The 24287-nt window shown below is 39.9% G+C and overlaps 3 protein-coding genes across 3 annotated transcripts; all 3 read right to left on the reverse strand.

Annotated features, from left to right (window-relative positions):
- Positions 1-4660: 4660 nt before the first annotated feature.
- Positions 4661-23351, reverse strand: LOC130930486 (gastrula zinc finger protein XlCGF7.1-like). Its single transcript, XM_057858468.1, has 4 exons — positions 23220-23351; positions 13190-13361; positions 12930-13070; positions 4661-6384 (listed from the first exon to the last, which is right to left on the reverse strand). Exons 3-4 carry the CDS (start codon positions 13051-13053, stop codon positions 5708-5710), a joined length of 801 nt encoding a protein of 266 aa, XP_057714451.1. The 5' UTR covers positions 13054-13070; positions 13190-13361; positions 23220-23351; the 3' UTR covers positions 4661-5707.
- On the reverse strand, positions 15670-18440 carry LOC130929895 (uncharacterized). Its single transcript, XM_057857515.1, has 2 exons — positions 15956-18440; positions 15670-15727 (listed from the first exon to the last, which is right to left on the reverse strand). Exon 1 carries the CDS (start codon positions 18438-18440, stop codon positions 16299-16301), a length of 2142 nt encoding a protein of 713 aa, XP_057713498.1. The 3' UTR covers positions 15670-15727; positions 15956-16298.
- Positions 18634-22662, reverse strand: LOC130930485 (uncharacterized). The gene is made up of 2 exons (XM_057858467.1): positions 19890-22662; positions 18634-18796 (listed from the first exon to the last, which is right to left on the reverse strand). The coding sequence occupies exons 1-2, from the start codon at positions 21993-21995 to the stop codon at positions 18767-18769; spliced, it is 2136 nt and encodes a 711-aa protein (XP_057714450.1). The 5' UTR covers positions 21996-22662; the 3' UTR covers positions 18634-18766.
- Positions 23352-24287: the final 936 nt, after the last annotated feature.

Consider the following 24287-nt stretch of genomic DNA (forward strand, 5'->3'; position numbering starts at 1 on the left):
TGAATATGAGAAACTATACTATTCCCTGATTGATTATATTACGTGTGTTCAAGTAATGCAAACAGTTAGACGGTCCCTACGAGAAACGGTACCATTTTTCCTTTTCCCCCTCATGAGCGCCGATAAGGTGATTTACTTTACTGTGTTTAAGGCCATAGAGTGAAGTCTGCCTAAACTATAGTTAAATGAATGTGTTAGACTAATGCAAACAATTATATGGTGTGTGCGAGAACGGTACCTTCTCCCTTCATACTGTATTATTATTCCGACTTTTATTCATAATTTATTTGTTTTGCTATGTGTTTATTAAGGATTTAGTCAGACTTCATAACCTATTGACATGACACGGGGCGCAGGGCCGATCCCAGTGGCGTCACCAGGGGGTGGCCACCCCGCTTGCCAGTATATCGTTAGATTGTTGTAGCATCAGTTATGTATTTCATCCCAAATGAATGCATTTTTGTTTTGTTAAATGTAGGGCCGTCAAATTTATCGCGTTAACGGGCGGTAATTAATTTTTTAAAATTAATCACGTGAAAATATTTATCGCAATTAACGCAAACAGCCTACAAGGTCATAAGTTTAATTGGTTAAATATACAAAGAAAAGTACAAATATTTGTTGGTTCTATGGCAGATTTTTATAAATGTGCAACATGAGCGCTGCCTGCAAAATGCCTTATCAAAATGCCTTTACTTTTGAAGTGAACGGCATTTCTTAACGTGAAAAGATAGAAATGCCAAACGTTACACACAAAAACTTGAAACGTTTCTACACAAACTGTGTTTCAGGTTAAGAACACACTGTAAATGCTTAACGAACTAGAAAGGAATACTCGAGCAACTCGAGTTTAAAAACTGATCAGAGTAATTTTATTCACCTCGAGGAATCGTTTAATTTTGCCAGCTCTAAGCATCACGTTTTGCCCGGACTACTTTTAATGATGGACAACGTGCTGACGACACGTGTGCAGAGGAAGAAGCAATTAAAAAAAAAATGACTGCAGCCGTCAGCCGCTACAAACTATGCCGACGTTGCTAAAAACTACGCCCGCATGATGCTAGTGTGGTAGCAGGTAGTATCCGATGCGTCTAAAAGATATCGCATGCATTTAGGACTAGATGCGAAATGACAGACTCGGCCGCGTCTGGGCAGCATTACTAAACAGCCGGCATCTTTAAGCAGTAGACTTCTCAGCGCTAATAAATATAACGTTACTGTCACTCACTCATGTAACGTTAGCCCTTCGGAGGGCTAGGTTTCTATTTATTATGACCACTGTCGATGCGTGGCTAACATGTCTTACATACAGGCTTTATTTAAACTGTAAAAACACAGCACTGTAGAGTGATGAGGGTGTAAAATTAAAACATAAAAAGCTAACTTAGTTTTAGCTCAGTAGTCATTGCTGAATAAAACACAAAGTAGCATTGGTCCCTAATGTGCTCCAATACAGCAGGTATCATACATTTATTTTGAACACTGTAAAAACTCAAAATCGTATCAGTACTTACAGTTTAGACTAACTTAAAACTTAACTAGAACTTAAAAATAGCTTGACACAAATAGAAATTCAATTGAAACACATGGGAAAAACACGTAGCTTTCAAGAGATGTGTGTTATCAAGCGTAATTACATTTTTAGGTAAGAAATATGTTGTTGTTTTTGATAAGATCTAGAAGTTTTTTGAGTGAAAACATTTTTTTTTTCTAGTCACATCTGAGATGCAATTGTTGGCTGTTTTCAACAATGTACATCGAAAATAAAGACATCGATTGCCATAAAATGGTTCAATATTGGATTAAATGTCTTTTTTTCTCATGTATATTTATAATTGCTCTTTACCTAAAACAAATGTTTTATCTGATTACTCGATAGAATTTTCAGTCTATTACTCGATTACTAAAATATTCGATAGCTGCAGCCCTAGAAACTTAAGAAATACTTCACAAATTAACAATACCTCATTCATCAACAGTTTACTAATGATCTATTGACTAGTAAAACGGAGTTATTATAAAGTGTTACCCAATCAGCTTTTATGTGACCCCTGCCCTCTTCCAGGCCTTCACCAGGTCCTTAAACAAGAGGGAGAAGGTTCTCCACCTGGGCATCGACGAGGTGCACACCCTGCTCAGCCTTCAGAGAGGACCAGCACGGGATGACTGAAGACGGGGAGGTGGCCAAGGTGCTGCCGTCTCCGAGATGGTCAGCATGAAGCCGAAAGTGGCATCCACCGTCCACACACACGCACGTCAAACTCCGCCCATGGAGGAATGTACTTAAAAAATTTCTTCGCCTTGCATCTGTACTTTTCCACAAGTTATTAAAAAAATTTTAAAAATAAAAAAGGGGAGTACCTCATTCACCACCAACTCTTGTCGAAATCCAATCCATTTGAATATGGAACATCTGTTCAGATCCTATTAGATTCTTAACTGGACTTATCAGAGCAGCCATTACCGTGCAGGCAAAAGGTTTCTCCCCAGTGTGCGTTGTCATTTTTTCTTGTAGAGGAAGCTTTTAAAACAAATTGAGCAGTGAAAAGGTTTATCTCCAGCGAGTGCCACGAAATTCGAGCCGCTTTTTCAACAAATGAGCAGCCACAAGGTTTTCCTCCAGTGCCATCAAATTCTCAACACAGCTTATCCAGCAAACTGAGCAGCCCTAAGGTTTCTCTCCAGGATGTCTTCTTGTGTGTTCCGTTGCCCGATAGCTACCACCCCTCACAGTCAAAATGGATGGTATGTCAATTTCCAACAATGGCAGTTTATGAGTTAACCCTTTAACACCCAAGCCTATTTTGGCCGAATTTGCATGCATTTGATGTTGCCTTTATATTTCAAAGAAAAAATTGTTCACAATGGCCAAGTTGTTGTTTTCGTCACTGACCAATTATAATCCACGTTTTGGACCCAAAAAGACAAAAAAAAATCCCAAAATATTTTTTTCAAAATTTGTAACGTTGATGTCCCATTGACAACCAAACATGCTCAACCAACCGTTTTGAAGCTTGATAATATTTATTCAACTTGTTAGGATAAATATTCAATATAAAAAAATAGGATTGAATAGTTTTATGTTTGACAATTCAACACAAACAGCAAGTAGGGTCATAGACGTTTTTGGCCTTTACACATACTATGGTCAAAACAGGTTATATACAGTGCAAAATAGTGAGAAAAAAATAATATATATCATCCAACACAAAAAGGGTTTGGAGGATATCTCTTTGTGAGGTGAGGTATATTATACCCATCACCTTATCTAAAGTATACATGCAATCAAGCTTCTCGAACACTCATCTTTATAAAAATTGAATATAGTGAAGAAAAAAAATATATATATATAACATTGAAAAAAAGTATTTTCAAAACAAGTGGTTCAGTTCAATTCAAATTTTTCTGGCATACGACCCAATAATTTCTTTTTTTTGCGCACTCAATAAACCTTCTGCATGAACAGGTCACGGAGCTGCGTCACACACAACGTCACACAGCCTACTCTTTCGCCGTTTGCGCGCTGCCGTCACTTCTACTCGCCGAGATGCCGACTCATCCCAGGAAAGCAACAACAAATACGGCTCATCTTCTTCCTTGAGTTAATGAAATAATGCATTAGCTTGCGCTAAATTTAGTTTTAGATTCATTACGCACGTTTCAAAGTCGCCCGCTCAATCCGACCGGCCGTTGCTTGCTTCGCATGCCTCCTTTTCCTTAGTTGGCGCCTCGCTCGGAAATTTATTAAAAATGTCCACATTCGGTTCGTCCTTCTTGACATCACAATGGCACTTGGGATATGTAGTCTTTTGTGCTGCTTTCGGTTTTGAAAAACGACAATAAATGATGGAAATATGGAGATGGATACATGGTCCATGCAGCGTTTTAATGCATATTTATGAGTGCAATAAAACGATAAAACTCAAATGACATTATCTCCCGTTTTTCTTGGCCGATTGACTTCAAATAAAAACTGGTGTGGACATCAACTTCCGCACTTTCAAACGAGACCAACCAGCAGCACGTGGGTGATGTAATTACAGCGTGACGAAGCTTCAAAGACGACATGCGTAAACGCGTTGCTGCCGACACTTTCGGTGTTAAAGGGTTAAGGTTCATAAATGTTACAATTTTATTTGTATAGCCCTATATCACAACAAGGTTGTCTAAGGAGACAAGACATAGGATTGGACATTTTATGAAAAGGGTCAAGATAACCTTTGATAGTGACTGGACAAAACATTTTTAGGCACTGATGAATATACATCATTATACACTTTCATAATTTATCATAAAGAGTTGGCACCACGTTTTTCCAGGGATTCAACAATCATGAGTCTTAAAAAAAAAAAATTATTTTAAAGGGAACCACAGATAGAGACTTGTAGTTCTTAAAAGATAAACGTATGAGTTAAAATAATTTGATATTAAAACTAGGGCTGTCAAACGATTAAAGTTTTTAATCGAGTGAATTACAGCTTAAAAATTAATCGTAATTAAATTGAAATGAAATTAATAAATAACTAACAAACTGCTCGGTCTTTGTTGAAATCAACTAATTCAACCCCCACTAACGCGAAGATTAAGCCTAATTTACAGCTTAAAAATTAATCGTAATTAAATTGAAATGAAATTAATAAATAACTAACAAACTGCTCGGACTTTGTTGAAATCAACTAATTCAACCCCCACTAACGCGAAGATTAAGCCTAATTTAGAGATGATGCCGATCGATCGGGTCCGATCACGTCATTTTCAAAGTATTGGAATCGGCAAAAAAATATCGGACATGCCTTTTTTAAATACATAGATTTTTAAAAACTAAATCGTTTTCTAATTGTATTTAACGTTACGGACATACTATGTTACACTCATCCAGAGTCTTTAGTTTAGGCTTAAGGTAGGGTTATCAAATTTATCCCGTTAATGGCGCTAATTAATTTTTTAAAAAATTTATCACGTTAAAATATTTAACGCATGCGCTGCACGACCCACTCACGCATTGTCGCATTCAATCTGTAACGGCGCCATTTTAAGTATATATAGAGCTAAAAGGCAGCGTAAAATGAGTGTATTTTGGCAGCCTTTTGAGCCTTTTTTTAATTGGCTAAAGCCTTACAATCCCTCTCCCTACGATTAGAAATATTGTGGGAAGCAATGTGGGGAAGAAAGGTAGTAATTGATTTTTTTTCTAAACACTCTTATTTCCCAACGCAGAGAATATATATCAATTGGTACCACTACGCACAGTCATGGCTGCACTTCCCTTCATGCATTTGGGCAGAACAGTTAAATGGCTACAGAATATTTAGTCGCAATATACAAAGTCATATTTATCCTTTAAGAATTACAAGTCTTTCTATCCGTGGATCCGTGGAATGTAAATGCTATCTTGAGGATTTATTGTCATAATAAACAAATACAGTACTTATGTACTGTATGTTGAATGTATATATTCGTCCAAGTTTTATTCATTTTTTTCTTAATGCATTGCCAAAAGGTATATGATCGGGAAAAATTATCGGGAATGATTGGAATTGAATCGGGAGCAAAAAAAAAAAAAGCAATCGGATCGGGACATATCGGGATCGGCAGATACTCAAACTAAAATGATCGGGATCGGATCGGGAGCAAAAAAACATGATCGGAACAACCCTAAGCCTAATGTCAAAAATTCTGAACTTCCCCTTTAAGTCCGTGGTACCCTTTAATTGTTCCCCTTCAATTTTGCTTTTCCGTCAGTCCCTTTACAAGAATGGTTTTCGAAATATTCTTTTCTCGTGTAACTTCTACCGCAAGCTGAGCAGTAAAAAGGTTTCTCGCCAAGGTGCATTTTTCGGTGTCTTATGATACCGCTTCTGAACGCGAATCGTTTACCGCAAACCGAACAGGCAAAAGGTTTCTCTCCGGTGTGCGTTCTCATGTGGAGTCGTAAACTTGATGTTAAGATGAATCTTTTACTACACACCGAGCATTCGTAAGGTCTCTCTCCAGTGTGTTTCCTCATGTGACTTTTTAAGCTAGCTTTAGTCGTGAGGCACTTACCGCACACTGAGCAGAGAAAAGGTTTTTCGCCCGAGTGTGTTTTTGTGTGGTGTTTTAAAGTTTCTATGGAAGACAACTGTTTACCGCAAACTGAGCAGACAAAAACACCTTTTTTTGTATAGTGTCTTTTGATGTGCTGCTTCAAATATCCCGGTTTACACATTTTCCCGCACCGAGGACACGGAGAAAGGTTGTCGTCTTCGTCCAGGTCGTCATCATCCTCGTCGCTTTCGTCATCTTCGTCATCTTCGTCGGCAGAATAATCATCGTCTTTCTTATCGTCGCGGTATTCGTAATCATCGCTGTCGGAAGAAGGACAGTCGGTATCTGCTAGTGGAGCTGAAACACAAAAACAGGCATGAAAATGGGTCAGGGGTTAAAAAGGTGAGAAGGGTGTGGAGGAAATACAGTTGTGGTCAAAAGTTTACATACACTTGTGAAGAGCATAATGTCCCGGCTCTCTTGAGTTTCCAGTTATTTCTACAACTCTGATTTTTCTCTGATAGAGTGATTGGAACAGATACTTCTTTGTCATAAAAATCATTCATGAAGTTTGGTTCTTTTATGACTTTATTATGGGTGAACAGAAAAAAGTGATCAAATCTGCTGGGTCAAAAATATACATACAGCAGCGCTAATATTTGGTAACATGTCTCTTGGCCATTTTCACTTCAATTAGGCGCTTTTGGTAGCCATCCACAAGCTTCTGGCAAGCTTCTGGTTGAATCTTTGACCACTCCTCTTGACAGAATTGGTGCAGCTCAGTAAAATTTGATGGCTTTCTGACATGGACTTGTTTCTTCAGCATTGCCCACAAGTTCTCAATGGCGTTTAAGTCAGGACTTTGGGAAGGCCATTCGAAAACCTTAATTCTAGCCTGATTTAGCCATTCCATTACCACTTTTGATGTGTGTTTGGGGTCATTGTCCTGTTGGAACACCCAACTGCGCCCAAGACCCAATCTTCTGGCTGATGACGTTAGGTTATCTTGACGAATTTGAAGGTAATCCTCCTTCTTCATTATCCCATTTACTCTCTGTAAAGCACCAGTTCCATTGGCAGCAAAACAGCCCCACAGCATAATACTACCACGACCGTGCTTGACTGTAGGCATGGTGTACTTGGGGATAAAGGCCTCACGTTTTCTCCTCCAAACATATTGCTGGGCATTGTGGCCAAACAGCTCGATTTTTATTTCGTCTGACCACAGAACTTTCCTCCGGAAGGTCTTATCTTTGTCCATATGATCAGCAGCAAACTTCAGTCGAGCCTTAAGGTGCCGCTTTTGGAGCAAGGGCTTCCTTCTTGCACAGCAGCCTCTCAGTCCATGGAGATGCAAAACACGCTTGACTGTGGACACTGACACCTGTGTTCCAGCAGCTTCTAATTCTTGGCAGATCTGCTTTTTGGTGATTCTCGGTTGAATCTTCACCCTCCTGACCAATTTTCTCTCAGCAGCAGGTGATAGCTTGCGTTTCCTTCCTGATCGTGGCAGTGACAAAACAGTGCCATGCACTTTATACTTACAAACAATTGTTTGCACTGTTGCTCTTGGGACCTGCAGCTGCTTTGAAATGGCTCCAAGTGACTTTCCTTACTTGTTCAAGTCAATGATTTGCTTTTTCAGATCCATGTATGTATATTTTTGACCCAGCAGATTTGATTACTTTTTCTGTTAACCCATAATAAAGTCATAAAAGAACCAAACTTCATGAATGTTTTTTGTGACAAAGAAGTATCTGTTCCAATCACTCTATCGGAGAAAAATCAGAGTTGTAGAAATAACTGGAAACTCAAGAGAGCCATGACATTATGTTCTTCACAAGTGTATGTAAACTTTTGACTACAACTGTATGTTTCGGTAGAGCTGTCCCAAATGACTAATTTTCTCCCGATTAGTCAGCCGACTATTTTTACGATTAGTTGACTAAAAAATTTTTTAACGATGTTGAAAAAAACTATCATTGTGATTTTTGGGGAGTTTGCGATATTAAAACGAGAACATTTTCACGAGGGGTGTGACAAAATATCGAAATGGTGATATATCGTGATACTTTGTATCCCAAAAGGTTATCGATATGCTCCTAACAAGAATCGAGATATCGTTTTAAAAAGGTGTCAGTGTTTTAAAAAAAAAAAAAAAAAAAAAAAAAAAAAAAAAGGGAACCAACAAGTTCCAAAAAACCTAAAATCTTCCACCATAAGGCTGCCATTGACGGTGCTCGATGCCCAATCCATTTAGACTGGGAACGATCGTTCATTCTAAATAGGGCTGCGGCTATCGATCATTTTAGTAGCCGATTAATCGATGAACTCTTTATTTCGAATAATCGAGTAATCGGATAAGGAACATAAATTAAAATACCTGAGATCAGCCTCACACGGTATACAAAAAAAAAAAAAAAAAAAAGATCTATGTACAACAAAACAACATTATATAAGCTGCACACAGACTACTTTTCATTGTGTCAAAGCGTTTTGTCAGTGTTGTCCCATGAAAAGATATACTTGAATATCTGCAGACATGCGAGGGGTGTACTCACTTTTGTAATACACTTTATTAGAGCTGAAACGAATACTCGAGGAACTTGAGTTTAAAAACTGATCCGAGTAATTTTACTCACCTCGAGCAATCGTTTAATTTTGCCAGCTATAAACATCATGTTTTGCCAGGACTACTTTTAATATGGGACAACGCGCTGACGTCTCGTGCGTAGAGGAAGAAGCAATAATAGAATATAAAAAACTTTTCTGCAGCCGACAGCCGCTCCAAACTACGCCGACGTTTCTAAAAACTAGCCCGCATGATGTTACGGTGGTAGCGGGTAGCATCTGATGCGTCTCATAGATATCACATTCACATGTATGTTGAACTAGATCCTAAATGACAGAGTCAGCGGTGTTAGTAAACAGTCGCCATCTTAAAGCAGTACAATTCTCAGCGCTAATAAATAAGATTAACGTTACTGTCACTCGCTCATGTAATGTTAGCCATGCGGAGGGCTAGGTCTCTATTAAGACCACTGTCGATGCGTGGCTAACGTGTCTTACATACAGGCTTTATTTAATCTGTGAAAACATGGCGCTGTAGAGTGATGAGGGTGTAAAATGAAAATATGATAAAGCTAACTGTCAATTTTAGCTCAGTAGTCATTGCTGGATAAAACACCAAGTAGCACTGGTCCTTAATGTGCTCCAATACAGCAGGTATCACACTGTAACGTTGACAAAGAGTCACCCGCTTCGTTAGGTTGCAATTTTTTTTTTTTTTTTTGCGAACTTGTGGAACGACAACAACAACAGGAAGGCAAGTCTCTCGCCCTCCCGCACCTCCCTCACCCCCGCACGTCACGCGGTGCATTCAGGAACGCATTCAAATATCACTGCCATATTATAACCTGATATGTTACAATATTTATTTTGAACACTGCAAAAACTCAAAATCCTATCAGGACTAACTTAAAACTTAATTAGAATTTAAAAATGGCTTGACACAAATGGAAATTCAATTGAAACGTGGGAAAACCACTTAACTTTTAAGTGATATGTGTTATCAAGCGAAATGGCATTTTTAGGTAAGAAATATCTATATATATATATATATATATATACATACAATACTGTGCAAAAGTTTTAGGCAGGTGTGAAAAAATGATGTAAACTAAGAATGCTTTCAAATATATAAACAATGATTGTTTATTTTTATCAATTTACAAAATGTTTCTGTTGTGTTCATTCACTGCATTTTGTTAATTGATGAAAATAAACTATTAACACTTCCATTTTTTAAAGCATTCTTAGTTTACAGCATTTTTTCACACCTGCCTAAAACTTTTGCACAGTACTGTGTGTATATATATATTAGGGCTGCAGCTATCGAATATTTTAGTAGTCGATTAATCGATAGACTAGTTAGTTCGAATGATCGAGTAATCGGATAAGGAACATGAAAAATTAAAATACCTGAGCTGAGCCTCAAACAGTATGATTTTTTTTTGTAATGAGAATCTATGTACAACAAAAGAACAATTGGCTAACTTGCATAGAAAAAGTCCGCTAGCTTAGATGCTATAAAATGGTTCAGACACATATTCCCGCAAAAAACGGCTAAATATACCTGTACACATATAAAATGGATGCATTAAAAAACAATAGCTCTAACAAAAACTCAGCTTACGTTGGTCTTAACAGGGAACAGTTGGATTCAGCCATGTGAAAAGAGGCAGACCAGAGGGCAGTGTATCCACCCTAATCAATAAAACTACATGCAAACACTTTCAAAATTAACCATTACAACGCCACTTTAATTAAACGAATACTCGAAGCAACAAAGTTTAATTCGAATATTTTTTTCTAATCGAATCCTCGAGTTAATCGATTAATCGTTGCAGCACTAATATATATATATATATATATATATAATCGAGTTAATTACAGCTTAAAAATTAATTAATCGCAATTCAAACCATCTATAAAATATGCCATATTTTTCTGTAAATTATTGTTGGAATGGAAAGATAAGACACAAGATGGATATATACATTCAACATACGGTACATAAGGACTATTTATTATAGTGCTGCAACGATTAATCGATTAACTCGAGTATTCGATTAGAAAAAAAAGATTCGAATTAAATTTTGTTGATTTGAGTATTCGATTCATTATTGTGGTGTTGTAATGGTTTATTTAAAAAGTGTTTGCATTCAGTTTTATTGATTTGAGTGGATACAGCACCCTCTAGTCTGCCTCATTTTAAATGGGTGAATCCAGCTGCTCCATGTTAATACCAACATAAGCTAAGTTTTTGTTTGAGCTAATGTTTTTTTAATGCATTCATAATTTAGTTTATGAGTATATTTAGCCGTTTATTGTGGGAATATGTGTCTGAAGCATTTGTTAAGAGCATTGTTTAAAAAAAATAAAATAAAATAAAAATAAAAATTTGCGTTATAGCATTTGAGCTAGCAGACTTTTGCTTTATAAGTTAGCCAATTGTTCTTTTGTTAAACATAGATCCTTATTTAATTATTTTTTTACACCGTTTGAAGCTCAGCTGAGGCATTTTGATTTTTCATGTTCCTTAGCCGATTACTCGATTATTCGACAAACTAGTTCATCGATTAATCGACTACTAAAATAATCGATAGCTTCAGCCCTAGTTTATTATAACAATAAGTCAACAAGATGGCATTAACATTATTATCATTCTGTTAAAGCGATCCATGGATAGAAAGACTTGTAGTTCTTAAAAGAAAAAAATGTTAGTACAAGTTAGAGAGTTTTTATATTAAAACCCCTCTTAACGTTTTCGTTTTAATAACATTTGTAAAATTTTCAATCAAAAAATAAACTAGTAGCCCGCCATTGTTGATGTCAATAATTACTTACACAATGCTCATGGATGCTGAAGCCTATAAAATCAGTCGCACGCAAGCCCCAGCAGAGGGCAGCAAAACTCCATAAAACACAACAAGTGAGCGTTTCACTGTGTACTGTCATTTAAATCTCTCTGAGCGGGGCATCTGCGTTAATTGCGTCAAATATTTTAACGTGATTAATTTTAAAAATTAATTAACGCCCGTTAACGCGATAATTTTGACAGCCCTAATATATATATATATATATATTATAAGATCTAAAAGTTTTTGGAGTGAAAGCAGTGAATTGTTTTTTTTTTTTTTTATTCTAATCACATCTGAGAGGCAATTGTTGGCTGTTTTCAACAGTGTACATCGAAAATAAAGACATTGACTGAAAATGCTTCAATATTAGAAGAAAAGTCTAGTTTTCTCATGTATATTTTAGGGCTGTCAAACGATTAAAATTTTTAATCGAATTAATTACAGCTTAAAAATTAATTAATCGCAATTCATCGCAATTCAAACCATCTATAAAATATGCCATATTTTTCTGTAAATTATTGTTGGAATGGAAAGATGAGACAAGATGGATATATACATTCAACATACGGTACATAAGGACTATTTGTTTATTGTAACAATAAATCAACAAGATGGCATTAACATTATTAACATTCTGTTAAAGCGATCCATGGATAGAAAGACTTGCAGTTCTTAAAAGATAAATGTTAGTACAAGTTATAGAAATTTTATATTAAAACCCCTCTTAATGTTTTCGTTTTCATAAAATTGGTAAAATTTTCAATCAAAAAATAAACTAGTAGCCCGCCATTGTTGATGTCAATAATTACTTACACAATTCTCATGGGTGATGAAGCCTATAAAATTAGTCGCACCAAGCACCAGCAGAGGACGGCAAAACTCCATAAAACACAATTAACAAGTGGTCATTTGACTGTAGTGTCATTTAAATCTGTCTGGGCGGGGCAGGTGCGTTAATTGCGTCAAATATTTTAAAGTGATTAATTTGAAAATTAATTACCGCCCGTTAACGCGATAGTTTTGACAGCCCTAATATATATATATATATATATATATATTTTTTTTTTTTTTTTTTTAAAGGTTTGATTATTTTTTTAGGAAGAATAAAGCCTGTTGAGTAACCAGTTGAGTAAAAAAAATATTTCCATACAGTGTACAATATATACTATATGGCAATAGGCCTATGTTTTTTTTTTTTTTTTTTAATAAAACTGAATTTTTCTATCCAGACGGAGGAGGCACACTTTAAAAATATTCAAGTTATATAGGCATCTTTGAGTGTGAGTAAAAATCTCGAGGCCGGGCCGAGTGTCCTCTTTTTTACAAATCAAAATATGGTCACCCTACTGTATTATGAAGTCTATGATTCAGGTAACTTGAGTTACTAACTCAATTACTCTACGGTTTTACTCAAAGAAAAATTCACAAGCTTATGTTTTAGTTCAATCTCGTGCTGTGTATTTTGTTCTGAGTCCAAACCTGTAATTTGGCGTAAAACAACTCGAGGCTGCATGTTTAGTTGGTGTAGCTCCATCTCTTTTGTTCCAGAAAGTACCTCCTCCGTGTACTCTTCTATTTCTATCGGCATTACAAACATTTCCATGACTTGGGACACTCGGTCTGTGTATGGACAACAAAGACAAACACGCTGTTTTGTTGCGATCGATGTGAACTGAACGAAGTGCAAAACATGATTTCAAAAATGATGTTTCAATCCAGTAAAGTATAGATAGACTTACTTCGTCGAGGCTTTTATCTGTTTGGAACTTTCTGGAAGTTGTCTGGATCGCTTTGAAAAACGTGCTCACAGCACTGAAGCGGACGTTCTTCTTCTTCGGGTGGTTAATCCGAGCAAAACATCCTGTCGGTACTCTACGTTGGCCAAATCAGGCGAAATGCAAAGTCCAAACACTTTGCAAATAGGGAAAAAAAAAAGAGTAAGTATAGAAATAAAAACACTAGGGATCTGAAAATTCCCCCGGATTGCTAAAAAAAAGGCAGACGTTCAAAATGAAACAGTCCCGTCATTTCTAAACCGTTGCATTAAGTGGCTAGAGAAATTGAGTACGTATGAGTTCAAATTACATAATATGTAACCATTGACTACCATTATAATTCATAATTTTTTGATTCATTGTACACCTGATGTAATTCATTGCAATTTCCGTGATTTTTGCATGAATCTATTCAAAGGCGGTCAAATAATGTGCGTGTCGTGCTTTGAGTGTGTTTGGACCGCCAAACCAACAGGTGGCGCCATAGACCAATTAGTGATTTTCCTTGCAATCCAATGCAAACATTAGTGCTCTTCTTTCTCTCCGCGACTGCTTGCTGCAGTACTGCTTGGTCACACATGACCATGAATGGTCGTGCATGCTCGTGCACGCTCGCTCCTGCACGCTCGTACGTGCACGCACGTGCACGCTCCTGCACGCGCGCGACTTGAAGGAAGATTGAATTGCATAAGGAGGTTTAGTGTCATTTGAAATCGTGGGGTTGTGTGAGTGTGTGCATACTCAAGTTGCAAGTTTTGTTTGAAATCCTGCAATTTCATTGGTCGAAACACCAGCCCCCGTTTCTCACATCAAAGGTGAACACGTAGGAAAGGCAGAGATCAAAGCCCAAAAAAGGGACGGGAAAAAAAGTCAAGGTGGAATTATTATTTTTATATATTATTATTATTATTATTTTTAGTGAATAAATGTGCATAAGTGAAAGCTTCTCCCCCTTTTTGGTTCATGTATGCACGTATCCTACCCACCACGCGTTACAACTGGCGCCCAAACATTTTTCCTGGATCCTCAGTCAATAAGGGATCCGTCTATTTTCTGGATCCGATGGTCCCACCGTGTCTGCAATATTGGTTTCGGATCTGTCCATTTTTTTTTATTCGTCGGTCCCACAGCGGCTTTTCGGATCAGTCTATTTTGTGGAATCGACGGCCTGATCGCGGCCGCGACATTCCCATGGGATCGGTCTAATTCCTGGATCTTCGAGTGAGTAGAAAACGCGGATTTGGATTACTATTACTATCTTTTTTGTTGACTATTTTTCGTGGAAGTTTTCCCCAAATCATACCAAATAATCAAAGCACTATGGCACGCTACAGTGACGACAGTGACTCTGACATGGACCTTGCAACAATGTTGGGAGTTTGTCAGGGAAGTCGCGTTTGCGGACTGCTGAGCTCCCGAGTGAAGACTGGTCAAGGTGGAAATATTATTTTTTCAATAAATGTGCATAGGTGGAAGCTTCTCCCCTTTTTGGTACTTTTATACACGTATCCTAGCTACCACGCGTTACAATGTACAAGACATGGATTACACAAGGTTTGCTTTTTGGCCTGTACTGTATGTAAAGCACACGACAGCTCTGGATGCTAACAATCTACATAATTATATTGGGATAAGTTTGAAAACGCAATATGCTTACCTTGAATATCTGCTAATAAAACCGGCGTTCCCAACAGTATACACTCTCGCTCCCAACCGGAGTTCCCAACAGCATACGCTCTCTCGCTCTGTTGTCATTGAGACTTTTGCCCAACTTTTGTCTTATCAGGTATTTGCTGCACGCATTTTTTCGCTGAAGCTCGTCTTGTGAACGACCGACAGTGCTGTCCTGCTCCTCACTTTTCAGATCTGGATCAAATAGGAAGGGAAGAACCGACGACATGTTGGGAAAGCTAACGAGTGACACGCTGGAATTTCGGCAACGGGCCCGGTGACGTCACGCACTGCGACATAACAAGAATGGCGACCTATCACTTAAAACAATTTTACAAACTTTATTAAAACAAAAACATTGAGAGGGGTTTTAATATCAAGTTATTATAACTCATACTAACATTTATTTTTTAAGAATTACTTGTCTTAAAAATAGAGGATCCCTTTAAGTACTTATCACGGTTAATTGAGCAGATTTACCTTGTCAATGAAAAATGACAATAAATTCGCCCAAGGGGACTGATATATGAAAATCTGAATAAATGCACGAAATACAAATGAACCATTTCTCATTTATGTACCAGCTTTCAATTTAACATCGTTAACAATTTTACATTCATTGTAAATGTTTAGTATATAAAATATCTTGTAAACAATAAGCATTGAAGTATAAACATTTAAAACGGCTTGTCTTCTGCCCTCAGCCGAGCGTATGGCTACTCGACTTTGGCAGCGAGCTAAACCGACAAAGAAACTTGGAGGCCCGAACTCCTTCCTCTCATTTATTTCTTTGTGTCAACGTGTGTGCGTGTGTGTGTGTGTGTGGTAAAACTGAAACATACATAAAACACCAATGTTATACACAAAATAAAAGGTTCTATACAATAACATGTTTATGTAAATAACAGAAAACTGGCTCCATTATGAGCAAATGAAATGAAGTGGCTACTTTAGCTTAGCACAAAAACGTGTGGGTTCGCGCCACATAAATAACAACAAAATAACAGAATAGACACACCAAAACTACATCTAACCCATTGTTAAAACGTACAAACTTACAGATTTTGTTTTGTCAAGGGTTCCCAACGATGTATGGTGCAGAGGAGGTGTGTAACGTCTTAACACCTCAAGGCCTCTTTTCCAACTGAAATAAAAAGTTCTTTCTGCCTGCTGCTTACAGCAAATCGCCACTAGGGGAAGCCGAGCGCAAACAGCAATACCAAAGAAAAACTTAAGATTCTGAGTTACAATAGCGACATCCTGTGGACGGATGAACAATATACAATCTTAGAAAGAAACCCAAAAAGTAGTCAACATAAGACCAGAGGACATAACACTCCCCGCCTGACATCTGCAAGATGTCAGCCCTTAACTAATGAACGATACAAAACAACAACTCGTTTTACATGCTATCCTTAGACATCAAAAGCACAACTTCACGAATTGGGCGAATGTAAAACCTATTCTCGCCGTTTCGGCAAATCTTAACCTCAACTTTTCTGACATTACCGTCCTCACTTGGGAAAGATTTTGTGATCAGTCCGAGTGGCCAATTATTCCTATGTTCCAGAGACTCCCTCATTAAAACAACGTCGCCCATTTGAAGGTTCGGCTTTTTTATTTTCCACTTGCGACGAACCTGCAAGCCTGCGATGTATTCTTTCTGCCAACGACTCCAGAAAACATTAGCTAAGTACTGCACGCGCTTCCATTGGGCTTTGAATAGGTCACTGGTCTGAAACTGCCCTGGTGGAATCGGTGGTGTGCCAACCTTTTGCGTGAGTAGCATCGCAGGAGTAAGAATGACTGGGTTTTCGGGATCTGTAGAAACAGCCGTTAGCGGGCGTGCATTTACAATTGCGGTGACTTCAGCTAACAATGTCACGAGTACTTCATGTGTGAGCTTCCCATATGGATGTTCAAGGAGCATTGCATTGAGGATTTTTCGGGTGACGCCGATCATGCGTTCCCAGGAACCAGCCATATGGGATGCATGTGGAGGATTAAACTGCCATTTGCACGCACTGTCTTTCAAGAATGTGCCTATTTTGTCATTGTGACAGCCTAGTTTGTCTATTTGGAGCTCTTTGCAGGCACTCACAAAATTTGTCCCACAATCAGATCTCAAGAGTTTGGCACCACCTCGGATGGCAAAGAAACGACGCAGTGCATTAATGAATGACGATGTGTCCATTGACTCAATCACTTCAATATGAATTGCACGTGTACTCATGCAGGTGAATATGACTGCCCATCTTTTAGCATCTGCATTAGCACCACGCGTTTTTCTCACTGTAACGGACCAGGGACCGAACACATCAAGGCCTACATTTGTGAAAGGAGGGTCCGTGGACAGCCTGTCCTCAGGAAGTTCAGCCATTATCTGTTCAGGTTGCCTGCCCCTTAATTTGCGGCATGTGATGCACTTGAAAATCACACTGCTTACTGCTCTTTTTCCTCCCACAATCCAAAAGCCCCCTGCTCTGACTGCTCCCTCCGTGAAATGCCTTCCCTGGTGACATAATTTTTCGTGAAAGTGTCTTATTATGAGCTGAGCAAGATGATGCTTTCCAGGGACGAGTATGGGATTGGTTTCTTCTGCAGACAACTGTGCTTTCTTTAGTCGGCCTCCAACTTTAAGGAGCCCTTGCGTGTCAACAAATGGATTCAGTTTGCTGAGTGGACTTGAGTTTTTTAGAGCTGTGCCTTTTTCAATGCATCCAATATCTTCTGCGAAGACCTCTCTTTGAACGGTGCGAATGATCGTGGTCTTGGCTAGTTGCAGTGACTTTTCAGTTAAATGTTTGTTGCAGTTGTGCCAGCCACGACAGGAAACCTCAGAGTTGTTCTTGAATGATTGAGCTATATGTTGGAGTTTGGCAATAGCCTTTTGCAGCACCTTCCAACTTGAAAACCTTTCAAATCTGGCACTATTAAACTGGCCTTTTGATAGGGTGGTAGTGCAAGTTGTTACCTCAGGACGCAACTCACAGTCAGTCTCTGGGTCTATGAGATCGAAGGTTTGACTTCGAACTTGACTTTGGTCCAACCTGGAGAGGAAAGCTGGGCCTCTGAGCCAGGTGGAGCTGGAGAGCTGCTCAGCGGGCAACGCTCGTGTGGCATGGTCTGCCGGATTTAAGTGTGTGGGCACGTAATGCCACTGGTGAGTTTGTGCAAAGCGCCTGATGCGTTCGACTCTGTTGTGCACATAAACGTGAAAGCGTCTCTTGGTGTTTGAGATGTACCCAAGCACTACCTTTGAGTCTGTGTAAAGATTCACCTGATCGACTGTGACATCCAGCTCCTCTAGAACCAACTCTGCTACTTCCACGGCCAGGACTGCTGCACAGAGTTCAAGTCGGGGTATGGTGATGTCTGGTTTAGGAGCTAAACGTGCTTTGCCGAGGAGGAATCCCACTTCGCTGTGTCCGTCCTCATTTGTGAGTTTGAGGTATGCTACCGCACCTACGGCTTTTGTGGAAGCATCACAAAAAACGTCAATCTCTATTCTTTGGGCTGCAGACAGCGGTATTGAAGTGTACATTCTGGGAATTTCAAGATGTTGTAGGTGTCCGAGGGAACTTTTCCACTTTTGCCACTGTTCTAATTTGTCTTTTGGCAGTTCAGTGTCCCACTCTGAAACATTTGTGGAAATGTCTCTGAGTATGGTTCTACCCCCTACGATTACTGGAATAGCAAAACCAAGTGGGTCGAACACACTGTTGATAACTGACAGAACTCCCCTTTTTGTGAACGGCCTTTCATTTACTCTTACTTGGAACTTGAATTGGTCAGTCAACAGCTCCCATCCTAAGCCCAAACTGCGCTGCATTGGTGGGGTAGTCTGCCCAATGTCAAGACCTTGCATGCCTACAGCACGATCTTCGGTTGGAAAGGCTCCTGTTATGAGAGGACAATTGGATGAGATTTTGTGCAGGCGTATGTTACACTGAGCCAGCATCTTCTGTGCCCTACTAAGAACATCAATGGCCTGCTCTATGGAAGAGAATGACTTTAGCCCATCATCTACATAGAAGTGCCGTTCAATGAATTCTTTTGCGTCACTGCCAAATTCCATTTCTCCTTCTATGGCTGTTCTTTTCAGTCCAAAGATGGCGACTGATGGGGAAGGACAATTACCAAACACATGGACAGTCATCCTAAATTCTTGCACTTTTCCATCAAGGTCATGATTTTGGAACCACAAGAAACGAAGGTAGTTACGGTGGTCTTCTCGTACTACAAAGTTGTGAAACATATGCTCCACATCTGCCATAACGGCGTATGGGTCGGACCTAAACCGCATCAGAACTCCTACGAGAGTGTTGTTAAGATCTGGTCCCTTGAGGAGCACGTCATTGAGAGAAACATTGTCAAGTTGAGCACTCGAATCAAAGACTACCCTAATTTTTTCTGGCTTTTGCGGGTGGTAAACGCCAAAACTAGGGAGATACCAGCACTCTTGATCTGGCGCCAGTGCGGGCGCTGGTTCGGCATGGCCCTTGCTGAATATTTTCTCCATAAACTCAGCGTAATGCGCTCTCATTTCAGGTTTTCTTCTCAGCGTTTTGCGGAGCGACATTAAACGATTGTAGGCCTGCTCCCGATTGTCAGGTAGGCGCCGCCTAGGTGAGCGGAATGGAAGTGGAGCTACCCAGTTATTCGCCTCATCTTTAGCAAAGTTGTTGTGCATAATGTCTAGGAACAACGCATCTTCTGCCGAAAGTGCAACTTTGTCGTCATTTGTTGTTTGTTGGAAAATATGTTGTCCTAGTTCCGCTTGTGTGTTTAGTGGATCGTTTTTGGTGTATTTCTCTTTGATAACGATTGTGTTTTCGCAAGGACTGAGGAACGTGGGACGTCCACTGTTTAGAACGTTCGTCTTAAATGAGTTCAATGTGGGTTTATGAGCTCCAGAGAGACAGACATCACCTATGACAACCCATCCTAAATCGAGACGCTGGGCATGAGGTGCATTGTTTGGCCCATTTACCTGACCACGAACTTTATGAGCCTGAATGATGTCCCTTCCCAGGAGCAGAAGAATGTCTGCCGATGGGTCGAGAGGAGGAATCTGTGAAGCGATTGATCGCAAATGAGGGTGAGCTGCTGCTACCTCAGGGCTGGGAATTTCGTCTCTATTATCTGGAATCTGATCACATTCTGTTATTGTAGGCAGCATCATGGAGACCTTACCATCTACATCTTCTACAATAAAGCCATCAGCTTTGCGACCTCGTGTCTCTGATAAACCTGCACATGTTCTCATGGTGTATGGGAATATGGTACCTTGCACATTAAACATGTCAAAAAACGCAGATCTGGCTAAGGATGAATTGCTCTGATCATCCAACATGGCATATACCCTCTTTTTCTTTTCTGGAGAAGTTCGGCGATATACATTAACTAAACAGATCTTTGAGCATGATTTTCCTTTTACGCCTTGCCCACATACTTCTGTGCAACTGGCTGTGTTCACAGGATTTGGGCCCTCAGACTCCCCGCCGTGACTCTGGGTTGGGGGATTAAAGTCTTGAGGTGTCCATGGAGGTGGACCGACATGCATGGCAGACACATGAGCATCGCTATCACATTCTGAGCATTGGATAATAGCTTTACAGTCTCGAGCCCTGTGATTTGTGGACGCACAACATTTAAAACAAATGGCGTGCTCTTTGAGAATGTTCTTTCTTTCGTCTAGTGTTTTCATTCTAAACCCCCTGCATTTGACGAGTGAATGTGGTTTTTGGTGGATAGGACATTGTTTGTCTGGATCGGGTGCTGTCAATTTAGCCGGACTGATCTCTATTTTATTCACCGCCAATGGAACTCTGTATTTGTCTCGTCTTACTGATGTCTTATCAACCCTTGGATTTATTACGTTTGAACACTGTAACATAAAGCTAGGGTCTGTTCTCATTTCAGCGTAGTCATTTACGAACCGCACAAAATACGAAAAAGGTGGATAGACTGCACCGTTTTCCCTTTTGTATTTGGTACCTTGTGTAACCCATGACTCCTGGAGTCCATATGGGAGTTTTTCAACTATCGGGTTTATGCCCCTTGGTGTGTCGAGAAAGCTAAGACCCGGCAAATAACTTTCACTTTTGGCATACGATAGCTCTAACAGAAGATCAGCAAGCTCCTGCAGTAAGTGAGTGTCTTTGTTGGAGATTCTTGGAAAAGTCTGCAACCGTTGGAAGAGTGAGGATTCAATTACCTCTGGAGAGCCATAAGTCTTGTCTAGCCGCTGCCACAGACGCTGGAGACCTGCCTGCGGATTACTCACGTGGACCGCCCTGATCCTCTGAGCGTGTTGAAGAGACTCCCCGCCGAGCCACTTGGTGAGAAGGTCGAGCTCTTCGCTGGGCTTGAGATTGAGGCCTTCCGTCGCGTTGCAGAACATGGACTTCCAGGACAGGTAGGACTCTGGCCGGTTGTCGAAAACCTTGAACCCCGATGTCAGCAGATCACGCCGTGCTAGATAGGCTGCTAAATTGGACAGTTCACTTTGTGGGGTTGCTGAAGGTGTAGGCTGGTGTGAGATGTCCGTTCTCGCACGATGAGATTGGAGATGCTCTTCGTCAGCGATGTCGATGTGACGCACATGTGGAAAAGCACCAGCTGATTTTGGGCTATTTTCTGGTTGTTGAGAGTCATTGTGCCTAACCAGGTGCTCAGTGTTTGGCGTTTGTGTGCCATCTGCTTGCACACGCTGGTCGTCAAAGTGAGCATGCACATACTCTTGTGCACGCCTGATGGAGGGGGGTGTCTTGGAAAATACCCCTTGCTCGCTGAGGTCGACTTTGGCGCGCTCCTCTTCTTCGAAAGTCGCCTCCCAAACTTTAGCTGCGGCGAGCGCTGCTTCTGCTTCACCTTCCGTCTTCAGAGCGTGTAGTGTTGCCTCGATGCGTGCCTTCTCGACCTCCATGTCGATTTGGCGTTTGGCGTACCGTGCTCTGGCGTAGGCAGCTTCGGCGTCTGCTCGTGCTTGTGCAGCAGCTTGACTCGTTCTGGACCGGCGTGAAGAATGAGAATGACTGGCCTCCGACCTGGTGACCACTTGGCTGATAGGTGGTGAAACTTCTTGCTGAGACATCTTGGGTGCTTGATGTGTTGAAAATCTTTTTACTCTTCTGCCCTCAGCCGAGCGTATGGCTACTCGACTTTGGCAGCGAGCTAAACCGACAAAGAAACTTGGAGGCCCGAACTCCTTCCTCTCATTTATTTCTTTGTGTCAACGTGTGTGCGTGTGTGTGTGTGTGTGGTAAAACTGAAACATACATAAAACACCAATGTTATACACAAAATAAAAGGTTCTATACAATAACATGTTTATGTAAATAACAGAAAACTGGCTCCATTATGAGCAAATGAAATGAAGTGGCTACTTTAGCTTAGCACAAAAACGTGTGGGTTCGCGCCACATAAATAACAACAAAATAACAGAATAGACACACCAAAACTACATCTAACCCATTGTTAAAACGTACAAACTTACAGATTTTGTTTTGTCAAGGGTTCCCAACGATGTATGGTGCAGAGGAGGTGTGTAACGTCTTAACACCTCAAGGCCTCTTTTCCAACTGAAATAAAAAGTTCTTTCTGCCTGCTGCTTACAGCAAATCGCCACTAGGGGAAGCCGAGCGCAAACAGCAATACCAAAGAAAAACTTAAGATTCTGAGTTACAATAGCGACATCCTGTGGACGGATGAACAATATACAATCTTAGAAAGAAACCCAAAAAGTAGTCAACATAAGACCAGAGGACATAACAGCTTGTATGACTTGAAAAATGTACAACATTTTAAATATTGCTATGGCCACTGTGCAAACATGTCATTGTAACACAAATGCCTTACAGCATGAGGGGCTTGAATAGTGCACTTCAAACACTGGACCGAGTATCAGACAACTTATTAACGGATGCTGTGATGTGACCTCTCAACACAAGTGTTTACGTTAAGTTCATACAGCAAAAAACTAGCATGTTAACCATTTGTTTTTTTTTTCCCCTTTCTCAGAGCATTTTCTGAAATACGTGCAACCACGCACGCACACACACAGATTGAGCTATATTGTTAAGATTTCATGATGGCAGTAAAGACACTGAATAAAGCAAGCACATACAGAAATACAGTTGTGGCCATTAAACGGTCATATTATAGGCTACACTCATGCATTACACTTAATGCTGAGCTGATCCGTTGTAAATTGTACCATCATAAAATCTTCAGATAAGTCATACACACAGATACAAAATAACGCGACAAACTGATTGCTAGGTGCAGGCTGTGCCCAAAACACTGGTCCCACATTTACTTATTGAGTTCAGCCTCCATGCAATGTTAGAGCCGCTGTCGGTGGTGATGGCGACTTCACGTCCCACGCAGGAAGCATTTGTTTCCGGGCCTGAGCACTTTTCACCCGTGTGGTTATCTGAGAAATAGGCAGTATCCAGCACCCGGGGTTAGCAGCTCCCACTTTTTAACTATGAAATGGACCGTCAAACTGATGTAGGGCTCCATGCTTCGTCGTCTTTCTCGAATCCAAAATACAACCGATGTCGCGTTTTTTCTTAGCACCAACACCAACAATGAGCGTCGACTAATGCTATACTCGAAATACCGGTAGCCGTTTCACTATAATCCAACTCCATCACGTTCACTTGTAGCGTTAGCATTAGCATACTGGTTGATAGCAACATGATTCTGTTCGTTTGATTCTCTGATAGCCACGTGACTTCACACGTAAGCACACTGGCTGTACTTTCTTCAAGGAGGATGAGCATAGCCGAACAACACATAGTCAAAGCGGACTGGAAAGGCATTTTTTCATTTCATTAGAAAAACGAATTTAACAACATGGTTCACGATAACCGCTGTAATTTTGACCATCTCGGTAACAGTACATTTTCGGTAAACTGCACAGCTCTAGTATAACACAACTTAAAATGGCTATAAAAGTCTCAGATTTTACACTAGATGCACAAAACTCAACAAATGCAGGGATAATCAACTATATTTTCAGGATCAATAGCAGTATTTAATATATAAGTTTTTGACCAAAATAGCACCATATTTTTTAAAATTTACTTTTAAAGTTTTCAACAGCTAATAAATCAATTTAACACCAGACGTAATACTTGAGGAAAACATGCAGAATCAATTCTAAATAATATATAAATAGATTATTAATAAATTCTATATACAATCACAACTTATTAAGAGCAGAATAGCCCTTTATAATTATAATTCACTATATACTGTTAGCGAATGAGGCTAGCAGCCGCCTGGCGTAAACACAGCTTTTCTGGCGAAAATTCTTGTGAATGCTTAAATCCCCAAATTTTTCCAAGATATGGATGTGAAACAGTCTCGATTCTTGGTT

Source organism: Corythoichthys intestinalis, chromosome 14 (assembly GCF_030265065.1).
Source record: "Corythoichthys intestinalis isolate RoL2023-P3 chromosome 14, ASM3026506v1, whole genome shotgun sequence".
Taxonomy (NCBI): Eukaryota; Metazoa; Chordata; class Actinopteri; order Syngnathiformes; family Syngnathidae; genus Corythoichthys; species Corythoichthys intestinalis.

What these genes read in the sequence shown, in the direction of transcription:
- LOC130930485 (XM_057858467.1), bottom strand. Translation starts at nt 21,995, where the DNA reads ATGTCTCAGCAAGAAGTTTCACCACCTATCAGCCAAGTGGTCACCAGG. An exon ending in CTCATAAAGTTCGTGGTCAG is followed by an intron (nt 18,797 to 19,889) that starts GTAAATGGGCCA and finishes CTCTCATAACAG; the next exon opens with GAGCCTTTCCAACCGAAGAT.
- LOC130930486 (XM_057858468.1), bottom strand. Translation starts at nt 13,053, where the DNA reads ATGGAAATGTTTGTAATGCCGATAGAAATAGAAGAGTACACGGAGGAG. An exon ending in TGTTTTACGCCAAATTACAG is followed by an intron (nt 6,385 to 12,929) that starts GTTTGGACTCAG and finishes TTTGTGTTTCAG; the next exon opens with CTCCACTAGCAGATACCGAC.
- LOC130929895 (XM_057857515.1), bottom strand. Translation starts at nt 18,440, where the DNA reads ATGTACACTTCAATACCGCTGTCTGCAGCCCAAAGAATAGAGATTGAC.